This window comes from Larus michahellis, chromosome 1, assembly GCF_964199755.1.
Source record: "Larus michahellis chromosome 1, bLarMic1.1, whole genome shotgun sequence".
In the NCBI taxonomy this organism is placed as follows: domain Eukaryota; kingdom Metazoa; phylum Chordata; class Aves; order Charadriiformes; family Laridae; genus Larus; species Larus michahellis.
In genome coordinates this window covers 221,018,148-221,043,024 of record NC_133896.1, presented here as the reverse complement: position 1 = coordinate 221,043,024, position 24,877 = coordinate 221,018,148, and the positions used below count along the sequence as shown (strand labels likewise).

Here is a 24,877-nt window from a genome sequence, read left to right as displayed (position 1 = left end):
ATCTTAAGTGCTTGTTATTCTAGTTTGATCCAGTTTCAATAAAATATTTAGAAAAAAAAGACCCAAAACTTGAAATTACTTCACAAATACATACCAGTTTTATTTGAAAAGTTTATGAACTGTAGCAAAAGCCCTTGAAAACATTTATAGAACATTTAACATGTACTCTTCTTCAATATTTAAACACTGGAGGATCTGGCTGTGCCTTGAAAAAATTTCTGACACTTATAAAGACCACAAGAAAAAAGAAATACTAGAATAAGAACAAAATACAGAGGTTGTCTGTAAAATCTATTATTAAAATCTGCTTCTACAGATTAACAGTTCTGATGACTGTGAACCCTGACACATTCAAATCTGATTATACATATTCCAACTGACGTTCTAAACCCAGATAACTTAGTGCATACACTAAGTTAAATTTCTAAATAATTTCCCACCTCTTCCATAGGCGTCTTACTTAGGTGTCCTTATTTAAATATGGAAAATAGGATTAGAAAGTTCCTGGATGTAAATAAATAAATTTTCACTAGAGAACCAAACAACCTGTCTAAAACCAATAATCAAAAGTAGTTCTGAACATGAATTCAAGCACGCAAAATCGACTTCCTTCCTCAGAGATACATTTGGTAACTGCAAACGAAGCCTGTGCCAAAACAAAGAAACCCCAAATGGCACAGTTAAGTGATCAAGCTAGAAAAAGAAAGTGATGTTACATTTCTGTCTGAGCCAACAAATGACATTTAATCTGACGAAAGAATATCTTAACCAGCATGTATCTGAAAACTGAGTGATACTTCAGTGTTTTCACAAGTACCAGAAAATACCTCCATTTGCAGTTTAAAACAAAATATGCCATAAGCAATATTTGTCCTAAATTTAGTTTTGTTTCTCTTCTGAATAAACCCATTTGTACCCAACTGCTTTCCTAGGAGGAGCTTCTATACTGGACTTCCCAATGGCTTCACCTAAGTGGCCTCGAGGAGGGGACAAGGAAACCTGGACCACACGCTTCTTATACTGAACAATAAGAATTCCAATTGAAAATTCTTCCTCTGCATATAACTTTATTCTAAGAGCTAGATACACTGATTCAGGAACTAATTTATGGAAGAGTTAAAGAAATCTGAGAAGACGCACTCTGTTCAGGGTTTTCCATGTTTAAAAAGGAATGTGATTTGATCTTATTTATATTAGATGAGCAGGATAAAAGAGGCAGATTTAATATGATGTAGAATAACTTGTTGTACAGCCAACAATTTATATTTTTGTTTCATCAAGTTGCATCTTGTCTTTTTCTTCCAATTCAAATAAGACTATCATGTTCTTGTTCTTACCTAAAACTGCAATTTCTAATTGCAGCTCTTACAAACTACTTTAAATCTCTATCGGTAACCCTGTGAACTCAGCATTATTGCCTCGGGTATCGCTAACCGTCTAGGTTTACTGTTAACGACTAACCTTTACTTCTTATGGTTGAGAACTGTAAAAAATTATTAAGATACTTCCTGTGAGAAATAAGAGTAAAAACGGGTTCAGCTGGACAACTGCTTCAATGAAGACTTCTCTGAGTAACATTAGGATTGTCTACCAAAACTCATCAGCAAACAAAGCATCAACAAATGAAACAATAGAAAGCGATAAAAATACGGGGCAGCACAACCCAAAACCCAATAAGTAAAATAACCTGACAAAATGACAAACCAGATTTTTTTTTTAATTTTTTATTTATTTTTCATCTTACTTCCCACATACAGGTAGGTGCCAAATTACCATTTTGACCCACCATTCATAATGATTATTCAAAGTTCTCCACAGTTACAAATACTGGGGAAATGACAAGTCCGGCTAAGCTACCTTTACAGACTCAATTTTTCAAGACATAGTAGAATGTTGCTTCCCAAATCCTTTCTTATCTTTAAGCTTGCTGAGTACCCTCATCCTACTTTAAAGGTTAACATTAAAATACTGCTAAATTTTGCCTCAACAGCTGCAGCCACAAATTGTAAATACAATACTCTAATTTCAGCTACGTTTTGTCTCACTAATCCAGAAACAGTTACAGGCACAATTACACAAGCGTAAGCGTACCATGACGGCACATAAACAAGTTAGAGAAGTTTAGAAACTGAATATACCAACACCACAATCCTTCCTCTTATCTGCTCATTTAATCAGATACATTTCTCCTTGGAAAAAATGACAATTTAAAACTGTTTCGTTCATCCTGCAAACATCATCACGTTATGCTTCCAGACAAGAGAAGTTGTGGTATTCTGTTAAACTCAATTTGAGAAAATAACCTGAATTGCCGGATCATCGTAGTAGAATAAACAAGTTATACGTACTTAGGATCACATAGTTATAAAATAATTTATGATGTCCAGAAGCTCTGGAGGTCATCTCCTCTAATCCCACATCTGAAACAGGTCCATTTAGACCCACTAGGTTTGCTAAATTCCACTCAGCTCCTGCAGAGTCTTGACTACACTTATAGGTTGTTGGAGCCTGGATCCCTCTGAGGAATGAGCTCTCAAAGACACCTGGCTGTGGAACTGGTATCAGTGACAACTAGTTTTGTTCAGTTTTATGGCTGCTCTTCTCCCTTTTTATATAAGGTAAAGGCTATCAAGCACACAACTGAACAGGCTTGGAGCTAACAGATCTGGCTGATGTGGCTACTGCTACAAGCTAACTCATGCCTTCAATCCCCCCATGTTTCTATTCTTCAAGTTGAATACAAACCATAGCTTAATTCATCTAGAACTTGATGCAAGTTTAACACATCACATGAGTTAGTTTTTCAGACCAACACAAATTCATAAGAACAGGTCAGGATGGTTATACGTACAATTAGACTAGGAGAACCATCAATGGGAAAACAAGAGTGTGCCTTAAATTACACTTTCCTTGTGAGTCCCTCAACTATTACCCTTTATATTATTTCAAACACCAGCTATTTTATCTTCAGAGCCCCTCATAACTTAGGTTCAGCCTATCTCAACCACTATCCAATCACAGAAATCAATAAAGTTTAGAACGGACCTCAGTTAACATGTAACTCCCCTGCTTCACCTTCGACGTAACTACCCATAGGATATGTTTTCATGACAGCTGACACAAAACAGGGTGGTCCCATTCCTATCTCTACCTTCTAACAGCCACATACTTCCATTGCTTATGTTATGCCAGCACTGGTGTACTTCTCTCCAAATCATATTAATTTCTCAGAAAAGAAAAACACATCCTAATTTGAGTGGTGGTGGGAAGATGGGGGACGACACACAGGGGGACACAACCCTGCATAGTTTTTTCGATAGTCCTGCAAGATAAAAACGGCTCACAGAAGACCAAAAATGGCAAAAGCCACTACAGAAGAGGAGATGACAACATGCAAAAGTAAGAAGAGGGAAAAGGAAAGCAGACAGGTCATTCCATTTCAGCAACAATGCGCGATTATACGCCACTGTCTAACTACAGTCATCCGCTGTTCTCCAAAGATGTCTGCTGTGGCCTTCACTGGTTACTCCACATCTCCATAATTCCAAGTTTCCTTAGACCTATCTTATATCCCAGAAGCCTGATGTTCTGGTGCAGATTAAAAAAAGGAACTACTTATCCTCCTCAGTGGAGACAGAATATCCGCCCTCTGCATAAAAGCCATCAGCACAATGGAAAAACATTATTCTCTATCTACTTTCTTAATAAAATACCTATTTTTCTTTCAATGTTTCCTAATTTTCCAGTCTTCTTTCTTCAGCTGGTCTCCTCTGGGTTCTCTACAGTTTTACTAATTTTATTTTTTTTTTTTTAAATATAGTACACCAAGCTGGATACTGAAGCTCTCCACCACCAAATATAATGGAAACAACTTTCTGTCTCATAATACATTCTTCTACAGACATAAAAGAAGGATGTCCATTTTTCCTGCAGCCTCACATTAGTGGTTTACAACGAAAATGAAACGACCCAAAGCCTCTTGTAGTACTCCTGCACTTTCAGATAATCCTTTATACTCAACTTTGACACCTTCCTTACCCATTTAGAACTTTGCACTTGAGAGCATTCACGGAGTACTACTCCAATTTATCAGCATAACTTTGCCTTCTAATCTTGGTCTGAAGAGCAGCTGCAAACATTCCCACTACCATACTACTCTCTGTTAACACGTGGTGTATTCCAACATATCGGCTAGTAATAAAAAGCATCATCAGAACCAGATACGGACATATTCTCCACTTTAAATAACCTCCAATTGGATGGCAAAGTGATGTAGGCAGCCTGTATTGAAGCAGATCTCCCATGCGCTACTTGGTTTAAGAGTCATGCAGGAAAAAATATGCCCAAACACATGCTTGTTACCTGCACCCATCAAGATCAGTTGTTGTTAACAGGAGAGAACTCTCTTTGTTAAAAACATTAATCAATATAAAAGCATCTAAAAGATATTAGTTATCTTTCTAAAGATTAATTTTCCAGGTCCTCTCTTCTCCCTACAATTCCTTTTAGTCTGCTGTTGTTCAGTATTCATATTTTCTTAGAGACAGACACCAAAATTTTACAAGATTATTTAAGCTAGAATCAGAAATTTCGTTTCAGAAGATGTTTACCAGGTCCTTACAATTTGAACTCAACTAACATAAATAAACGTTCCTCAGCATAGCCTTCTGGAGGAAGAAAAAAACAAGAAAAAAGCATTTAACTGTACTAAATACCTGGTCACAATTTTCTCTCTTGTGAAGCTTAAAGAAAAACGCCTGTTAATGTTTAAGCCATCTCAGCATCATTTTCTCTGCTTTTAGACAGGTATGTTGTCAAGTTAATTATTATGAAATTAACTTCTTATGAAAATAATTAATGGATATCTGGAGTAGATGCAGCATACCAGCAAAAAATTCTTTAGATGAATAACCATCAGTAATTCCACGTCCTTCTGCAAAAGAACTGTTCTGACATAATGAACTACGTCCCCACAAGGGATTTTTGCTGGTATTGTTTGGTTTTTTTTTTTCATCACAGCTCTCTTAGTATGCCATTTTAAAGAGTGAGTTATAAGCTCTTTTTCAGCACAAAAATACACACGTTTTTATTACAAATCCAACACTCAGAGACAGCTTTAAGCACACATATACAGTAGTGTCGTTTATATACGGTGTAGTCATGCTAAATGAACGCAAGCTAAAAAGTCCGAAGACGAGGAGTCCACAGCTATACTGGGAACAAAATGCGAACAGCAATTCCCAACTCACGTTCATACCAGCAGAGGTTTCTGTCAGCTCAGCCTAAAGCAAATAATCCATGGCTCGCTAGAACTGTCTTGGCGGAGGATGTGAAAGCCTGACTTTGAATCCTTTCATACTTCAAAGTGATAATATTGCTCTCCTTCTACATACCATGGTAGCAGTCTGAAAGACCTCAAAAATCCAGTCTCCCACATGCAACACTTATTTAACCGAAACACGTATACAAAGTTTAACAAATTTAAAGTAGGGAGAGGCCTATCAGCATAAGTGATCCAGATCAAAAATAAAAATAAAAAAATAATTCTACCAGACACTGTTGTCAAACTTTTCCTGCACACCATTTATACGTTGTCTGTAATTTTCAAGAAGTTTGTGGACTTTCAATTGCCTGTATTTCATATAAAGAAGAGATGGATGTATAAGATTGCTTACACAGGTAAGATTTTTCTCCCCCTCTAATTTAAGTAACACTTCTCGTGACAGCTTTTCAGATATTCAAGCGTTTTTCTTCTGCTAAAGCATTATTCTTGCAAAGTTCCAAGTTTTATCAATATTGCATTACTCTTAGAAACTTTAAGTTCTTCCTCTAAACAAGACAAAACAGCACCCCAAGACTGAGAAATATGCAAGATACGCTAAAACTACTGAAGACTTTTGCTCTATATTCGATTCCTACAGTACCTTTTAAAAGCATTTTATCATGAAATCTAATCCAAAATAAGTACTAGCTCCCACACATACACTAGCACATTATTCCCACTGAAAAATACCTGTAAACTTAGAGCCTTGATCCTATCTTTACAAACATGCTTAGTAATGAGCCTATGAATCACATTCTAAAGGTGATTCTTGATTACAAGATGAAAAATGCCTGTATCGGCCAACTAACATGACAATTCTTGCATAAGCAGTACGTTCAATCTCAGTATTTAAGAGGGAGGAGAAACAAATATTCTTTTTCACGGATCACGTGCTAGTTTCAATGCATTCATGAATAAAATTATGAATACTTGTTTGTTCAGCATTAAGTCAGTATTTTCAGAGCACATAACTGCAAACACTTGAGGATGCATCCACTTTTTTAGGTTCTGATGAGCTAGAAAGCAGGTACATACCTTAAGGGTTCTGTATGAGCAGTGCTGTTGGAGAATACATTAGGACAGGTGGCCAGGCAGGCTTTGCTTTTGAATGGCAGCCATTTGATTCAATATTGAAATAAATATTTAAGTTTAGTATATTAGAGTATAATATTAAATTACTATATTAAATATTATAATAAATATTTAAGTATCCAATATAATAGTTACAGTGTGGATAGTCATACACAGTGGATGGATGGAAGCACCATGAATTGCATTAGGTGGAACATTTTTATTTTGATGAAGACTAATTACTTTGAAAATTGTGCAGCTTTAACACTACTTTTATGTCCTACTGCAAACAGGAAGCTATTTCAAGCAAACTGTCTCCATACGTGCAAGTTTATCCTACGATTTTACCTTAAGATACATGAAGAAGGCACATTACATGGTTTACAGATAGTTGAGAGAGAGATCAGTACATGCTGCTAAAGATATTAACCCTCAGGTCTCTTCATCACCAAGTACACATTGAATACATTATCATGTTGTTCTCTATATCGTTCTCCCTGACAAGAATAGTGCCCAAGCCATCTGCCTTCACATACTCTAAATTTTTGGCTATAGTATGCACTTATAGCCCTTTTCTTCTGCTCCAAAGGAATTTATTCCGTAAGTATTCCATAGCTATTACACCTCCATACAATAAAAAAGCTGGGCTAATGGAAGAGCGTTAAAAACAAGACTTGTGAAACACACGGATGAGCTGCTGTTGTACTGCCAATAGTAACAAGCCCTTGCAGACTGCTCTCAAATATCTCCTAGACTTACACAAAGTACTAACCATGTGCCTTTACCTGGCAGCTTCCTAGCAGCACTGCAGCAACACGATCATAGCCCAGCCTACTGAAACGGAGAAGCCATTTTTGTTAACAGCAGACACTGCAGAACAAAAAGTCCTCAATAAGTACAACTCTATAGTTGTTTTGCAGCAAGACAACTTTTTTTTTCAAGAAGGTGGGCCTTTAACGTAACTGGGATTTACCTCAGTGTTTAACCTTCTTCAATCCTTCCTGATCTCAATTTGTGGGAGTAAGTCCCACAGTTGTTCATGCCACCATCTGTGATCAAGTTCAATGTTCTCTCTTTAGAATTTCCAGTCCCAGAGCTCACCTGGCCCATATGGGATTCAGATCAAACCTGCTAAAAAGCATACCCTAAGGCAGCCAAAGTAGCCCGGCCACCTTCCAACATCTGTGACTTCCTTAATCCTGCATTACAGAAAAACAGAGAACACACACCTGACTTCATGCACAGCACATTTTGTCAGTAAACATCTCTAGCACAGTTTCTAAATCTAAATATATGTGTCTTCTAAATACACAAAGTATTCACAAAAGTGTAATTTAAGTGTTTTAGATATTTAACTTCCACATCACTTTATTCTAAAAGATGCATTGGAGAGTAATTTTGCAGTAGTGGTGTACATTCCATAGCGTAGTGAAACCAAAACCGTCACTGAGCGTTAACGCCAGCCTGACCTCCTGCCACAGCTCACTGAACAGATTTTCAAGCCAAAAATTTCTCCTGATCTTTGGTATTTTAGAACTATTCACACACACGTGTAGTTCGCGTTCTTCCCCTTTGAATGGCAGTGCTGCATCTTTAATTAGACAGTTTAGTAGACAAAGATAAAACAACCAAACCCATCTGATCTGAGTTTTTCCTACTGCAATACTTGTCTCATTTCACTAGCTCAAAAGTCTTACTCACTCTAGCAAAGTTGTTTGGGATACATGGCATTCCCTCCCATTTTAAAAAAGACTTTGGAAATTAGATTTCCTTCTAAATAGGATCTATTTCAGAGCACGAATAGCACGTTTCACCTGAATGCCTTTGGGAGCTGTCAGGCAACATGTATTTGAGTTAAAGGAGTTATGCCTCTGTATTTGCCTACCTCCATCAGCGCTGAAACTGCAGATAAAGATGTGTATATCCCCCTCCGCAGAACAAAGCTTTTTGGTCAGACTATGACCTTCTCTAATCAAAGGTTTTCCAGTTTCTGGAAAGCACTCATGCCAAAACACGTCTTCTACTATGCAGCCTCCCAGACTGCGTAATGCCTGCAGCACACCAAGCGTACTGGTGTCCTCAGCAAACCAGAAATTATACAGCACAATTAGTTCAATGTAATTAAAGCTGTGCATTGTAAAAAGATTTAAACACATGGCAAGACATATTTCTTGGCAGATACTATCCCCTACAGTTTCACCTACAGTATAGGGTTATCCAGTTAATTACTGGCAAAAAAAAAAAACCAACAACCCTGACATATCATTTTGTGGAAATATGCCTTCTTTGGTCAAAAGTTCATGCTAGTTTGTTGTGCAAAATAAGCTGTATTGTCAAGAGGTTCTTGATAATACATTTAACTGCTTTTCATGTACTTGCACAGACTAGCAAAACTGAGAGTTTAACCTGATAAAGGGAAAAATCTGGGAAACTTCTGTACCTAGCACCAAAGAAGTTTAAGCCATATCCTAAAATGGTATGATTATGAAATCATGTTCTTCCAACATCATAAAGATGCAAAAATGACTTAAAGTAATTTAGGTTCATTTTAATATAGGAATATCAAAAGCTCAGTACATAAAATTACCGAAAGTGGTGCACTTTCTGGTATATAAGAAACAGAAGTCACGTTGATTCAGATTTTTTTTTTATATTAATAGTACTTATTGCAAGACTGTGCTATATGTTTTTCCTGATAAATAGCACAATGCTGACCTATTGGAGCAGAATTCCTCAGACAGCGAGAATCCGGGCTGAAGCCTACTATGAATAAACTTTACACACATCGTGCTACAATCCAGTTATGCAGCATTTCCTATTTTGTATGGAAAATCTGTATATCTTACTTTTCTGTTGATCTCTCAGGAAATACCTATAGCAGTGCCCTGTCAGATGATCACTCGCTGCTTTAGCTGACTAAACGGAGCTTAACAGTTCTTAATGAAAACTGAAGCTCTGACTTAAGAGCTTATAAACCATGACATAAGTAGCACCCTAACAAAAGTGGAAAAAGGGGAAAAGTAGGAAAAATAAGGCAAAGTCAAAAAAATCACACTGCTAATAAGCCACAAAACAAAACACAGATTTCATGAGGGAGTTTTGCTGAGGAATACATTTTTTTACTGTAATTTCTATAAAAGAAGCTGGTCAACCCCAAACCAGTAACCCTCAAGATTTTACCATAAGAGCTCTCTCTCCACCGACAGTGCAGGGGCAATAAAAACACTTACCCGAAGCTTGCTACAAAGCTTTCCTTACCAAATCTCAGTTAACAGACCAAGGAGGAAAGCAATTTAAATTATTTGCCTATTATATCCTATGATGCTTTTCCTTAAAGGAAAAAAAAATATCCTGACAGATGATTTGAATGTGCAAAGCAGGAAATCCTCAAACTTCAAATACTTATCATTCAATTAAAATCAAACACTAACCTTCTCCTACAAAGCGACTGGCAGAAAAATCACACAAGACAGCACGGGTTTACACAGTTGGGTACTTGGGCTAATATCTCAGAGATCAAACAGGCTAAGTTTTGTACTCCCCGATGTTATACAAAACAGTCTGAATACACAGTTTTGCAGAAAGTGTCTGAGATTTTTCTGTCTCTATGCTGAAAAACTGAAAGAAAAAATCGGCTTCGTAACAAGCATGGGGACTGAGATGACAGTATAAAGTCTGAAATTAATTCTAGACATGAAATTGTGAAATTGTGTTGCTTTCCCTCTATTCCTTGCTCCTTCCCCTAGATCTCACAAGTGATTTCTTCATGTGAAAGGCCACCTACATACCAGCCATCTCTATATGACTTCTGTCTACTCCTCAGTGGGACTAATCTTCACTTTTCCCAGCAGAATAGGAGAAAGAAGCGGAACAAAAAGCATGAAGCTGCTGCTTCCATGCTAACATATCTGGTGACGTGCAACATTCTAGTAGTTTTGGTTGAAAGTGTCACTACTTTCTAAATTATAATTTTTAAAGCAACTAAAATTCAAGGTACCTGGATCCAGAGTACTTCTTTCAGCCATTTTAATGCAAGCACCATCAATTCCATACCATCTGTTTCACATTTTGCACTTAAAGCAGGTGAACTCCTTAAAGGATGTTTGCCACTGACAGCCACTTTCATACCTTTTCTTTCGGCCAATACACGAACTGTTAGCAAACTGGACAAAACAAAGCACCAGAGCTTAAAGAAAGAAAAAAAAGTTACCTTTCCCCCATCAAAACACAGGTATCTTCACAAAACTGTTTCAACTGACACTCATGTACCGTAAGCGTGCAGCTCTCCCGTGAAGGGAGGCAGCTGAAGTAAAGGAACAGCTAAAATCCTCCATGCTATTAATAAAAATGTTGGAAATGCCTGCCTAATTTAGCTTTTACTTCCTTCTTCAATCTAGACTAACATCTCCCATGAGATATTTGGAGCTCCCTGAGCAAACAAAACTCATCCTGGCTCATCCAAGTAACGCTTCAATGCCCATTTGACCAGCACCCTTTTATAAGGGCACAACAGCTGAAGGATCAAAACCATCCTTTACGGCCCACATCGAAGCTGCTCAGAGCGAAAGTTTTAAAATATACCACGATACAGGTAGGGTGAAGCAGAAATGGTTTTCATTGAACATGGAGAGAGAAGAGGAAGACGTATTGTCCAGCATCGTACATAAAGCTTTACTGATTTTCAGTAGATAAAGCCAAGCATCTTACAAAGGGGAACCCACCCTCCTACAACGATGCTGTTATGTCATTTTCATAAACCCAGATCAGCTCTTTCCTTCACCCCCCAATTTTAAGGATCGTTCGTGGGCACATTCTTAGTGACTGTGTGGTTACTGAGTTTCACAAAGTTTTAGAGAAAATACAGAGTTTCAAACCCCTAAGTTTGAAACTAGATGAGTAAGGGAAGTTGAACACAGAAAGAACTCTGTATCCCACAGCTTTCAGACAGGAATTTCTCTATTTACCATGGACAAAGACACATCCCTATCACAAACAGCCTCTAAGATAAACTAAAGCCAAGAGCAGAAGTAAATATAATCTGCTTTTGGTTCTCAGTGAAAGAAAGATGAGTTCAGCCAGATTCTATCTTTAAAATGGAATTGTTCCGTAAAGAAAAGCTCTAACAATGCTTTTGCACTGTGATTTCATTTGCTTCAAAGTAAGACTTGTTCACTGGTTAAAAAGTCAGAGAGCTAAAAAGAATACGGAGCTGCAGTAAAACTAGGTGTTATAACTTCTCGTGTCAGCCCCGCTACATACCAAGAGGCTGACCACATTCCTGTCTACAAAGGCTCCTCATTAACAGTTTAAAATAAGGACGGAAGTATCTCCTCTGCTGCACTGTAGTTTACTTACAGATAATTAAATCTGAAGAAAGTCTCCTCGTAAAATAACTGTGTGTAAACAAAAAGCAAAACCCAACAAAACAGAATATCAGCCCCTGGAAACGTAAGGGCTTCAAATTCATAACAATGCAATTCCATACATCAGAGGTTGAACTCACTGTGCTGTTCCTTGGTATCTGAGAACTAACGCAAAAGCTTCTCTGGATTTCCATCCATTCACATGCCAAATTCGGCACTGAAACAAACTGCACATATATTAGTAATGCAAAGTAATCTGCTAGGAAGTTTACTTAATTTATGGTTTAGCTTTAATTGCATTTGGTAGGCTTAATGATGCTACTGTTGTGGCAAAGCATTCCAACTGAGCAGGTCAGGAAGAAAGTCTGAGCTAGCTCGCTATTAACTATCAAAAACTTAAAAACAAAAGTCTGGGTCCAGACCATCATCTTCCCCCAAAGCACAACATAGTGTGCTAGTCCCTGTGTTTCCAACAGTTTACACCTCGGAGTTGTGCATCCTGAGTTTTTCCATCAGACAGCTAATCAAATACAGCAACTTACTACGCATTTCATATCCTTATTATAAATAACTACAGCCCAGGAACGCAGAAGCATTCCTACTTGGTTTCCGTTGACTTTTCTTTCATTCCTGTGATTAAAATCCACTTCACGTATGTTTCTGATACTTAAATTTTATTCTGCAATGCTGTACTGTGACACTCATGACTGAAATGCAAGCACTCCAGGGAGACATAGCTCCTATTAAATTTATCACAGGTTATTAATCTATTACAGAAAATTTTATTAAAAGGATAATACAACTAAATTTGGTAATTTGAATAAAACCCAGCTAATTAGAGCATGTCTACATCAATGAAAGCAGAGTGACATGGACTGTCACCATGCGAATTAATTCAAAATTAAAATCTACCGAAGGGTTACAGTATATTTCTAAATAGTGAACAAACTCAGTTTGTCAAGAGGAAAAAAGGACACAGGGACATTGTCCAGAAAGGCCTTTTTTCCTGTTTAACTGCAACTACGATTTGAACAGTACTAGCTGTAGCTCATGATGAATAAAAAGTAATTGCAAGTAAAATACCTGAACTTCGCCCTTAAAACTTACAAACCGACAGAATCAATTATGTAAATATTAAACTGAATTACTCCTTGTAAGACAGAAAAAAGGATAAAGGCATTTCATAAAATAGACTCTATGAAGCGGGCTTCACATCAACACAGAAAAGAACTGCTTCTGCAGCTGTATGTAGGTGCTATATACATAATGAAGTAAATATTCCAGACTGATTTTTAAATGAAAGTTATTTTTATTCTCTTCATAACAGTGTATTTGCTGAATTATGAGCACCAATGGTTTCTGGCAAATAGAAAAAGAGACAGACAATTAAATCCAATCAAATTGCATCACCATTCTCAGCATGGCGGCCTAACCATCACAACAGTTTAAACAACTTTTAACATTTCACATCAAAAATTAGGTCAGGTCAAGAATATACAGAGTTGCAGATCAGAAAAATTCATAAAGTTTGAAATAGGCTGCAATAATGGCTGCAACTATGATGGCAATACTGGGGGGTAAGGAAGGGGAAGGGGATAAATCAAATTCAAGTGTGACCTGATTTCCAATTAAATATCGACCCATTTGTCAGCAAGAGCAGAGATACCAGCCAAATAAATCAAGTGCAACTGTAAACAAATGTAGGTAAAATGCTGATGTGATTTCTGAACATATGCGGAGAAAGGGGGGGCGGGGGGGGAAGAGGGACGCACCGCTACATAACAAAACTAAACCCAAAACAAAAAGCACACACCTGCAAAAAGCAAGAGGCAGGTACAGAAACATCACAATATCACATTACAGCTCATTACCCACCCCAGAGGAATCCAAACATCGCCAACAGCAAAGCAAGTTACAAGCAGCCCAGAAGAATGCCAAAGAACACGAAGACACCCACTTCTACCTTTTGATAGCCAAGACACCCAACCTTCTGATCTGGCAGACAGAGCAACAAATCACAGAGCTGCTCTCAGTGGATTTACTGCCAGATTAAAGGCATAGAGAAATCTAAAAAAATAATAAAAAAATATTTAAAACATGTTTACTTCTGTTTGTAACCTGAGTTTAGTTTAGAATTCTGAATTCTGGGTCTTGAAATCCAGTTTACTACTGTACCTTTAGAAACTCAGGCCACGCAGCTGAATGCCAGTGGCTTGGTTTTGGTTTGTTGGTGTGTTTTTTTGTTTATTTTTGAACAGAACTAATTGAGGAACGATATGAATTTCATTATCACCTTTTTCAATAGGATTTTTAAAAAAATCAGTTTTTACAAGCTATTAAAGTGGAACTTTTTTTAGACACTAAATATTTGACTAGGAAACAGTGCTATTAAGGACTCAAATTAATACAATTTAAAGCACAAATTATAAGTATTAACACCTGATGAAGGTTATAAACAATAGAGATACTTTGTTGATGTCATAGTACACGCCTGGCAACTGAGCTCCATGCTACTGCAAGTACCACGTTTAGAGTAAATATGTGAAATACCAGAGTAATTTCAACCCGTGCAAACTTGTCATTTCCTACATAAGCAAAAGAATCAGTGCTGCGAGACAGGCACCGCTGCTTGAGCGTACAGATGTTGTGACTGAAGAACTGCTTGCTTGGGAGGAAGCAATAAAGAACATTAAGTGAAGATTTCAAGAGTGCCTTCTGAGGAGAAAGGGAAAAAGAAGGGGTTGATGTGGAGAGCTCTTCCTCAGTAAATTAACATAGGTCTGAAGGAAATTATATGGGAGAGCTCAGAATGACTATAACAGACACCTTTTGTATTTTTTATTTTACAGACCCTGTATAGGTCATGACATGAATTAAAATGAAGCCACAGGATTCCCCTTTATGCCACCACTGGTCACTTCAGTAAATTTTCTTATGCTTCATGCTAGGAATTGGCACTCCCAAGTTTGGTGTACACTCTCTGCTTCAAGATAAAACTTATAAAATCCTAATTTACTCATGCTTAATATTGCAACTGATCCAGATAAGCATTACTTTAATAAAGCTCCTTTAGCAAAATAGCACAGGAGATGTTTAGTCACAATAAGAAAATCCAGTGTATTTGTGAAGTCTTTATGAAATGCTTAACTTCATTAAGTTATTTTCACACAGTTAAATACAGCTTAGTTCCGTAATTTCTCAAATCTCAATACCCGATTTGTCACATATTACTCATAACTTGGATTCGCCATTAGTAGACTTGAGTACCACAAGATTGCACTGAATTTACTAACATTATTTTAAGGTTTAGAAACGACTGGCTAATTAATAAAGTTCTGATGTAAAGCTAGGAGTGAAATACAAACCCACAAATTTTTGTATCAACATCAGCTTCTTTCCTTTCCACTTGGTTGCAGCTTTTTGGCCAGTTATTTCTTCTTTGCTTCTAATCTGGTGCAGATGTAATCAGTAAAAAAATCTCTCCTACCTAAGCCTTTGCAAGATAACATTCAGCTCCAAGTTACAACTACTTCTAGCATTAACCACTGAGATTTCCTGCTGGTTGAAGCCTTAAGCTCACATAGCGATGTACAAAAAAAAACCCCAGTTTGACACAAAGCAAAATTTTCATTGCTGCAGCAGTTGAGTTTGCTAAAATACTCAGAAGTAAGAACACATACTTGAGATTATTCCTTTAAACTTGTATTATCAACTATTTAGAACTGTTTAGTAACTTTCCCACTACAGGACTTCAAGATTTCATAAATAAGTCATTTACAATACTTACCTGATTTCTTCTAACATGCTTGAGGAACAGCTTCTGCACGGTTTACAGAAAATACATGTGTGCATACCCAACCAGTAGTAGACAGGTGAGCTACTTTTAAAGAATCGATGTTTGAGAATTAGTGAGTGAAAAGATTTTAAAGATACTGAGAAACTTAAGAAGGCTGTTAAACAAAAATAAGCTTTCAAATACAAAAGGTGTCTCTGCTTCAAAAAAGGTCCTGCATTTTCCATGGAGAAGATGATGTCAGTAACATTTTATAAGTGAACTTTCCCAGCATTCTACCGTCATCAGTAGTTTACTGATCATGTACTTCACATAAGGCAGGATACACAAAGCAAAAAAGGGAAGCTTTAAATTCCATGTTGGATAAGTCATCTCTTTTGTATTATTATGCAAACTAGTGTTACTTTGTGAGCCAAGTCACTAGGAACAGCTTAAAACTTTCACATCTACAGATCAAAAACCGATGTTAAGATTAGGAACTAAAGACCGAAATAGATCATTAGGTCACAGGCTGAACTGCAAAAGAATGCCTCTTCCAAGCATCACTTTTAGAAGACACAAGAGATGACCACACCATTTAAAAAAAAAAAAAAAAAAAAAATCACCATTAGAGCCATAGCCCAAAGTTACACGACACCTGAATAACCACAGCTGATGGGAAACAATGGCAGCATGAAGATTCATAGTAAGCTGATTGCATGTGTCCTACAGCTTCTCCTCCTTAGATCCTGCCTCTTACTTCATCCGAAGTAGAATACTGCTTCAGGCTAAGTAAAATAAAACAACAGCTGCAGAACTAAATGGCGATTCTTTCTGCAAATGAGCAGCTGTGGTAGAAAATTGGCCCTCTAGCAGTTTAGAGGAGTACGATAGTTCTCGTACTCTACTAAAAGGCACAACCAAATATTCCAAAGGAATTCTAGTAAAAGGTTAGGAAAAGTTGGCTAAGGAAGAAGTGATAAAGGAATCACGGAAGAACTCAGAGAGAAAAATGAATACTTCAAAAGAAAGTTGTAATAATGCAATTATCTGTATTTAAAATAATTACAGTTAGGCAGAACAGTTCTAAGCAAAAAATAACAAAGGACTGCCTCCAGAAACTGAAGTCAACAATAAAATAGGAAGCAAAGCCATGAGAAACTTCAGGTAATCCTGCCAAAACCAGAAAGAAAATATGGATTTGGTGAAGTACTACAGTACCATAAAAGGAACGCAGATCGTCTACTGGAGAACACAGTAGTATCCACAGACAGCAGGAGTTAACTCGCCACATCGCCGAAATAACCCAGTTACGCTTTAGTATGTAAAGGCAGGTGCTCACCTAAGGGGCTGTTTTTTCCCAGCTTTACTACAAGTTTTGTGAGATACAGGGAAAAGCAATGATCCTTGTCCCTCAGTTCTACAATATACCCTCTGCGTACCATCTCATTTGGAAACAGAAGCTGTCCCTAGCACAGATAGAGAGCAAGTCTTTAGCTGGACTTTCTTTTGTACTAGTGGCCTCTAGACAAAACCAAAACAGCTGACACTAGGGACTTGGGAAATAAGTTCCAAACAGGCTCAATTAAGTTTACTTTCACTTACATAGCTTCTCACAAACATCTACGCAACACAATGCAGGGTGCTGGTTTACTGTCTTCCTTAAAAATACAGATTTTTCTTCACAATAAGAAGTCAAGGAAGTTACACTACACTCTGGCATAACTAGAGAGAGATTTCCTGTTACGAATGGATAATTACAGCATTGCTACTTCCTTCCAAGCCATCCATCCACATTCTCCTTTAAAGAGCGCTACTCCATTAGCTACAAGCTATACCATTCTCATTCAAGAGCCCAACCCTAAACGTGTTTCACATCAGAGCTGTTTTAACCACACTCCACACCACACACCGGTACACAAACGTTTTTATGCTACTGAGATATCACTGCTACAGCAGTTTCACTGAACTGACCTAGTGAAACCTACTTGGCATTAACTATGTATCTTCTGGTTTTCTTAATATGAATTATCCACCATGCATATATATGCAAGCACACACACTTCCCCCCCCATTAGAGTCCCATGAAAAAAGAGTGAATCCTGGCAACAAGTTTTCCAGCAACATTTACATTCAAACTACCTAAAACACTTGTTCTTAGCATCACCATAAAGCACTGAACAGAGCAACCAAAAACTAAAAAAGAAAGTGCTGCGTAAATCACAGCAGACAAGTTAAACCCACAAACCAGTTTTGAGCTATCACTGTGCAGAGAGGTGTGAAAACTAGGACAGAGTCCTAGTGAAACTAGGTTTTCTGTAAAAGAAGTTTCATGAACTATTCTTGGAGGGTTTCAAGGCTATTAAACCTGTCTGATGACTGTAAAAGAAGTAATCCATCATTACAAAAGCAGCACCTACCTTACAAAACAGGGAATCCTCCATCCCAGCTATAAAAGTGGACCTCCAAAACAGGAGAAAAAAAACATATCCTGAGTGCAAGTATATGACCGTAAAATGATTGTTGCTACCTATCGTAGGCCAAGTCCACTTGTAAATCAGAATTCTAATTATTTCTCCCTCAAAACAAAGAAGCAACTAAGCTTTGTAATGGGAGAGAAAGAACATTCTTTGGAGTAGATTAGATTTTTATCATTATGGGCTAAGAATGCCTTTTTTTGTTTTTTTAACATTCTTTGATTATTAAGGTAATGGTCACTGAGGGAAATACATAGGGAATATACAACCCTAGGGTGGGGAGCACTTCAGTTTTGGAACTCCATAGACAGCAAGATAAATAAGGGTAGGAGTAATCATGCACACAGCTACCTATGTTGGATTTTACCCATTTGTATTAGTTAATGTGAGGGTGAGCTACTTAAGTGTGTTCATGATGGCTCAAGCTTAATTAAAAAAAGAATTTCAGAAACAGGACAATCAAAGATTTTGACACCTGTACAAGCAATACAAATACCAGATTAACAAGAATATATGTCATGGTCACAGAAAATGCTACAAAACCAAGACTTTATCCCAGGACAGTATTAGAAAACTCAGCTTATCAATTCATCCAGGACACAACCTTTAACAAAGTAATTTTTAACTGTCATAATTGCAATAAACACTAATTAGAAAAATATTTAAGAAGCATGCCACCTACGAAGACTGGTATCTTAATTGTCATTCACAGTGAGATGTCAGTTCATAGGACTTATCTAGTAGTTAAACTGTCTGTTGTAAAAGGAAGACGTGCAAGTAATTCAGAGGTGGGGCTTGAGTCACAGTTTGTGCAAAAAGTCTTCACTTTTAAACATACAACCATAAACGGCATGAAAAAAGAAAATTTTCAAAATACAAAACTGTGTGTCATTTCCTGATCTCAGGAACAGAGACTCCCAACAAACTTATTACAGCATACAAAGCTTATCTACTCATGATCTATTTTAAACACTAAAAAAAAAAAAGTGACTAGTAGTAAAACTAACAAAAAATAAGATTGCTTGGCTCTGATACAAAAATACTCTGAGAAAGAGGCAGGAACTGGAACCTAGAGTAGACAAGGGAAATTCAGAAATGAGCTTCTCCTGCAGCAACTACCAGATAGCTTTCTAAGGAAGTTCAAGCACCCTTCTACAGCAGCATCCTATAGGTCTCAGTTAGGATGTCCCCTATACACAGTTCAGAACACCGCCCTTTATGCACACGTCAGTCTGAAGAGCAGTTGTCTGATCAGTTTGACGTTCCTTTCTGATGTTCTTTTTCATAAAACTTATACCATGAAATAATTTGGCTGCTAAATGCCCTATTACTGTAACTGTACTTTTCGCACTATTCCAAGCTAAACCTGACAAAGTTTTTTTTCCAGAAAGCCTCCCTTCTGTTGTGTGAAATCCAGTAACACCACGACTTCATACAGAAGCCATATGTCAAGGTGTTTTCTCTACCTGTGACTAAGTTATTTAAAGCCCAAAGATTTCCTCAGCCTTCTGACGCCCTGGGCTGACCAAAAATAACAAAGCCACTCAGTTACTACTCAGCCTTCAGGCAAGAAATGAAATGGAAGAGGGAATACCAGAAGGAAACTAAGGCAGCTGTGCAGGGGCTACCCTAAAAAAATTGATCGCATCCCTCTCAGGTACTCACAGAACAAGAATTCCTTACACCTTTTAAGTCAGACTTATTTTGGCAGAAAGAAGAAATAACCAAAATACAATTAATCCTAGTACTGTTATCTAGTATATAGAGCAACTCAGAAGGCACAAATTCCAGACACATGAAGACCCAACCTTCTCCTCACAGATGTGGGTGGGGGGAAAGGAGAAAGCACACATACACAAGGCACAGCCACTCATCTCTCTCCAGTATCTTTTGTTACTTATTGGGGGAAGGAGGGCAGGGGGGAGAAGCATCCTTAAGAGGCCTAAAATAAATAGATGCAAGATAATCAGGTATTCAAGCCAAGAACATCGTCAGTCCTGTGACCTTACAGCTTAGTGGAAGACACACTAGTATGAACTTCAGTGCTCATCATTCTCTTCAGAATCACCTGGATGGAACAGAGTTGATAGGAAACCTTTTAAGCCTTCCCATCTTGGATCTATTTTTAATAGAAGGTGAAAAACGGCCAGTCCTATATGGGATGTTAAGCTCAGGTACTGAAGGTATAAAGAAGTCCTCTTAAGCCCATCTTCCCAAGCGAAGGAGAAAGACTAGGAAGGATAAGACTAGGAAACACATCCTTACTGACAGAGATTAGTTCCTCAGGCTCTCACTCACATCTTCTTCAACACAGAAGGGTTACAAGAATGATAAAGAAACAATATTTTTTTTGTCTAGTAGACTACCTGGGAAAGAATTAAGATAACCAATCTGCTATTTGTTCTTAAAACTCCTGCACCTCCTCTACAGAACAGGCGAGTGCTGCCGTAGCAAAACACAAATGAGATCAATTAGTAAGGAAATTACAGCCCACTCCTCTGCTTGGCCTCTGTGGTTCCCTCTCTTCAAGGAAGGGGTACGAGGACAGTCCTGTCCTTCAGGAGCTCACATTGTCCAGGGCCCTGTGCACAGGGAAGAGCTAGTAAGGCCCCTTCTGGAGAGCAGATACGCTGAACAGCCTCTCCCGAGCTCTCCATCGCCACGTCCCCGATCCTACACCCCCCCACCCCCCACGCCATGAGACCGTCCTATGCTGAAACACACAGAGCTCCTCCGCCTGAGGAGGCTCCACGTCCCCGCGAGGCCGGTGGGAAAGGCGGCAGCCCTACAGCGGGAACTCCGCTCCACAGGACCCCGGGACAGGCCGGGCGATCCCCCCCGCGCTGCGCAGCCCGGCGGGACGGCGCGGAGAAAGCCCCTCGAGCGCCATCCCTCCTCCCCCGGTACTCACAGTCCAGGTGCTTCTTCTTGGGCCCCATGACCTCGTGGGTGGTGGCCTTGCAGACGGTCTTCGAGACCGCCGAGCCGGTCACGCTGTGCTGCGCCGCCGTGATGCGGTCGGTGAGGCTTTGGCCGGACATGGCGGGTTTGCTGGCGGCGCTGGCAGCGAGAGCGGCTCCGCTCCCTCCTCAGGGGCCGGGGACGGGAGGACTAGCCGGGGGATGGAGCTGTACCGACTCCTCACCCCGCCGTGCCGCAGGCGGCCCCCGCTCCGCCCTCAGGGACGGACCTGTCACCCGAGCAGGGACCCCTCCTCCTCCCACCCCCCTCCCCCAGCCGCCGTCCCCTCCCCCTGCGCGCCTTCCGCTCGGCCGGGGACAGGGGGGACACACACTGGGCGCCGCAGGAAAATGGCGCCCGGCAGAGCTCCTCCTCGGATCTTTCCGGGGCCGCCCGCATCACGTGATCCCACACACCCGGCGCCCCGCCCACGTGACACCGGCCCGCCGCGAGGCTCCTCGGTGCAACAAAGCGGGGCGGGGGGACACGAAGGGAGAATGTCACGTGGGGCCGCGCGCGCCCCTGCGCGGGCGCGGCTGCTGCGGGGCGACCGTTGGGGCGGGGGGCGGTGGCGGCTCCGTCCCCTCAGCGCTGAGCGCGGAGACGGGGCGACAGGGACAGCGACAGCCCGCCAAAGCCAGGCCGTGCCTGAGGGGGGGCGGCATCCCCTCCCCTTCTCGGGTGGGTGGGAGCGATGGTGGGCCGCTGCTGGGGTTAAGCGCTGTGTAAAAATCGGGTGGAGCGACTGGCGCGTCTCCGGCCCTGAAGGAAGTTTTGGGTTTTTTTTTTTTGTTTGGGTTTTTTTTTTTTCTTCTCAGCTTGGAAAGTTTTGTGGAAACTCCTTCAAGTGTCACCTCAGACAATGGAAGTGTAAAGGGAAAATCTGCTCGCAAGCAGTGAGGAGTTTGGAGCTGTGCGGCTGCTGCCATGGTGCTTCTCCTCAGAGTCATAGAATGGTTTAGGTTTGTAGGGACCTTAAAGATTATCTACTTCTAACCCCCCTGCCATGGGCAGGGACACCTCCCACTAGAACAGGAACTATTTTTATTTGAAAGCTTGCCAAAAATTTCTCGAATGCACATTACAACAAGCATTAAAAAAAAAAAAATAATGGTTGTTTTGAGGTCTTTCATGATCAGCCTCCTGCTGTTCTGCTACTCAGCTAATGCTTCTCAGGGGTCTTGGGCTTAGTCAGTGGCTTTGTCCTTGGCTTGCTGGGATTTTGTACAAAGTTACTTAATGTTTCTGTTCATAAAAGTTAGCTAACTGTTCCTTAAGGTGCCTTCTGTAAGCCTGGTACTTATATGACCCAGACGCAGTGGCAGACAATGAGGAACAGTGACTGGAGTTGTTACCTCCTCCTGTGCATTGCCAAAGCGCAGGCATTGCAGATAGTCCCAGCTATCTGCAACTTTCATTACTTACAACAGGGCTCTTTTCCTCCTTCCTCAACACACAGCAGCGAATAATACAGTGAAACCACAGGATTCCAACAGACAAATGTTCTTCCTCTCCCAGAAGTGCCTCCTGATGAGTTGTCTTGGAACTGTCCCTCATCCATGAAGGCACTGAAATATTTATTAGGCAACTTAAACAGAAGCAGTATACAAATGATACTCAGCTCTGTCTGCTTGACAGGATATATAAGTAGGATTATCTGTTTATAACGCATAAGGAAAATCGGTGTCAGAGGAAGGGCATGTGGTGAAAGCTGAACCCAAATAATGCCATTGCTGTGTGTGTGGAAGGAGCGCTTGCACATGTAGAACTTGCTTCCTTCATAATGCCAGGCTCTTTGAAGATACTGTCGTGTTTGTATTTCTTGGCTCCTTCTGAACTGCTTCTGGAGTCCCAAATATCCATGCCGGGGAAATAAATCACTGACATACACAGCAGCGGACTCTGAGATAAGACAGCTTTAGCATAAACCCTCGCACCACGAAAACACTGAGACTGCTATAGGCTATTGATATGACAACATGTATCACTGTGAATACATCGTATTTTTGTATTGTTTCCAAATTATACTGTAAATCAGAGATATAAATAATTTTGATGCTGCTGGTATTTTTTTATGTGGTCTTCAGCTAGGACCAGGATTTCAACACCCCTCTTCGAGTAGCTATTTGGAGAAGTTCCATGGATTTGGCCAAAGTAATTTAGGCTCCATCAGTTCTTCTCTGATTACGCCTGTCGCTTTCTCCAGGAACACTGAAACTACCCAAACAGAGGAAGCTTGCAACTCTAGGAGTTACTGAGACCAGATTTGGACAAAATATCTCATTCCTAAGGGGACGAAAAGTGACCTCAGTCTTAAAGGTCCAAAACCAAAAATAAATTTAGCCTTTTTACAGCTCTTCATACGCACAGAAACCTCATAGTTTTACCCACTCAGTTAAAAATTCTGCTCGTTATTTTTGTTCATAAGCAGAAATGGGAGAGAGAATTGATGGGAGAACTTATTTTTGTAATTGTTTGTTGCTTTTTAATTGCTTGGGAGCCACTTGACACCATTACAGTGAGGAGCTTGAAGCACTGTGATAGATAATATCTGAGCACCTCCCAAAGATTTGGAAATTGAAATCAAAATATTATCTCTTTTCCTTTCCAACCTGAAGAAAACAAGTTTGATTAGTTTACAACTCATTTGGTTTTGTTTGTGTGCCTGGGTGTGCTTGAGAATGAAAGGAGAAAGGAGTATGTATCTGAAGGGAAACTAATGCAAAGATAGGAGTCCTATATTTAGCGAAGTGGCAAATCTAAACAACATTCTTTTCTCTTGTGAAAAGTTCTTCCAGAGTCTGGATCCAGCTCCTGCGAAAATGTTCTATCTTGCATTCACAAGCTCCCCAAAGTGTCAGTGTTTCACTGGCATCCAGCTATCCTGGAAGGACAGACAAGCTGACAGGGCTCTTTCTCCCCATGTGTATTGTATATGTATTGTATAGTGCTGAAACCCTTGCCTCAGCCTGACCCCTGTAATTTATTATGTATATCACTTTCTTGCAACAGTGTCATTTCTACTCTGTGTGGTGCCTGCCGCGCTGCAATGCCTGCAATCTGACTGGGTGCTTTGGTGTTCACAGTGCTGCTGGCATCCGCGCCTTCCTCTGCCCTTCATACTATTGCAAAGGATAAGGAAAGCCGTGGGTTGGGGGACGCTCTTAATTGGATGTAGCTTCAGATTTAGAACAGGTGTTTTGGCTGAATTTCAGGTCTATTGGAAAACAGCTCTTCTGGGGCACAAAACTGGTGAGGCGCAAAGCCGAGCACAGGCGAATAAACTGTAGCAGGCTCATTACCAAGGATTTGCTGGCGTATCTGGAAAAAGCAACAAAAAACCCCAGCAACCATAATCTGGGAAGTGAAGGAGGCTGATGAAGAAAAGTTGCAGAGAGACAAAAAATATGAAATAAGGCTGGGCCGATGGCACGCTGAAGGGAATGGTAAGAGGAACAGCGATGGGGCAAGGAGACAAGGGGGAGGAAAGGCAGAGGCAGCGAAGCCGCCTGAATAAGGTTGGGAAACACTTTCAGTGTTGTATAAATGATTTGGAAACATGCTACAATCCAGATGTTTCCCGTGACCCATTTCAGGGATCACCATAGTTTCATTTGCTGTTAAGGGTTATAGTATTTTCCCCAGCTTTTAAGGAAAGGTGGATTTGATGTCAGCCCCAGGAATTTAGCACCTGTTTGAGTTAGAGACGTAAGATATAGAAAAGAATAGACTGTAGGAAACAGAAAACACCAGCTCTCAGGCTTCTGGAATGTAGTTAGCTATGACTTTTCCCCTGTCCATGGCCTCTTAGGACTACATATATGGTTCATTTCTCATGTACCTCTGGCAACGTGGAGCTCCAGAGCAGCTGCACGGCTATAACCAGGCCACGCACTGACTGTATACAGCA

General features: G+C 39.9%; 1 protein-coding gene across 13 annotated transcripts in view; it reads right to left on the bottom strand.

The window, feature by feature from the left end:
- Positions 1-21,358, bottom strand: part of PICALM (phosphatidylinositol binding clathrin assembly protein) — a 70,565-nt gene extending 49,207 nt beyond the window's left edge. For 8 of the 13 annotated variants that reach the window (XM_074572394.1, XM_074572395.1, XM_074572402.1 and 5 more), the window contains exon 1: positions 20,918-21,237. In XM_074572394.1, the coding sequence (XP_074428495.1) occupies positions 20,918-21,047 (130 nt within the window). In that variant the 5' untranslated portion in view covers positions 21,048-21,237. Of the gene's footprint in view, positions 1-20,917 lie in introns of all 13 variants that reach the window. The other 5 variants (XR_012585208.1, XM_074572398.1, XM_074572400.1 and 2 more) reach the window with 1 other exon arrangement.
- Positions 21,359-24,877: the final 3,519 nt, after the last annotated feature.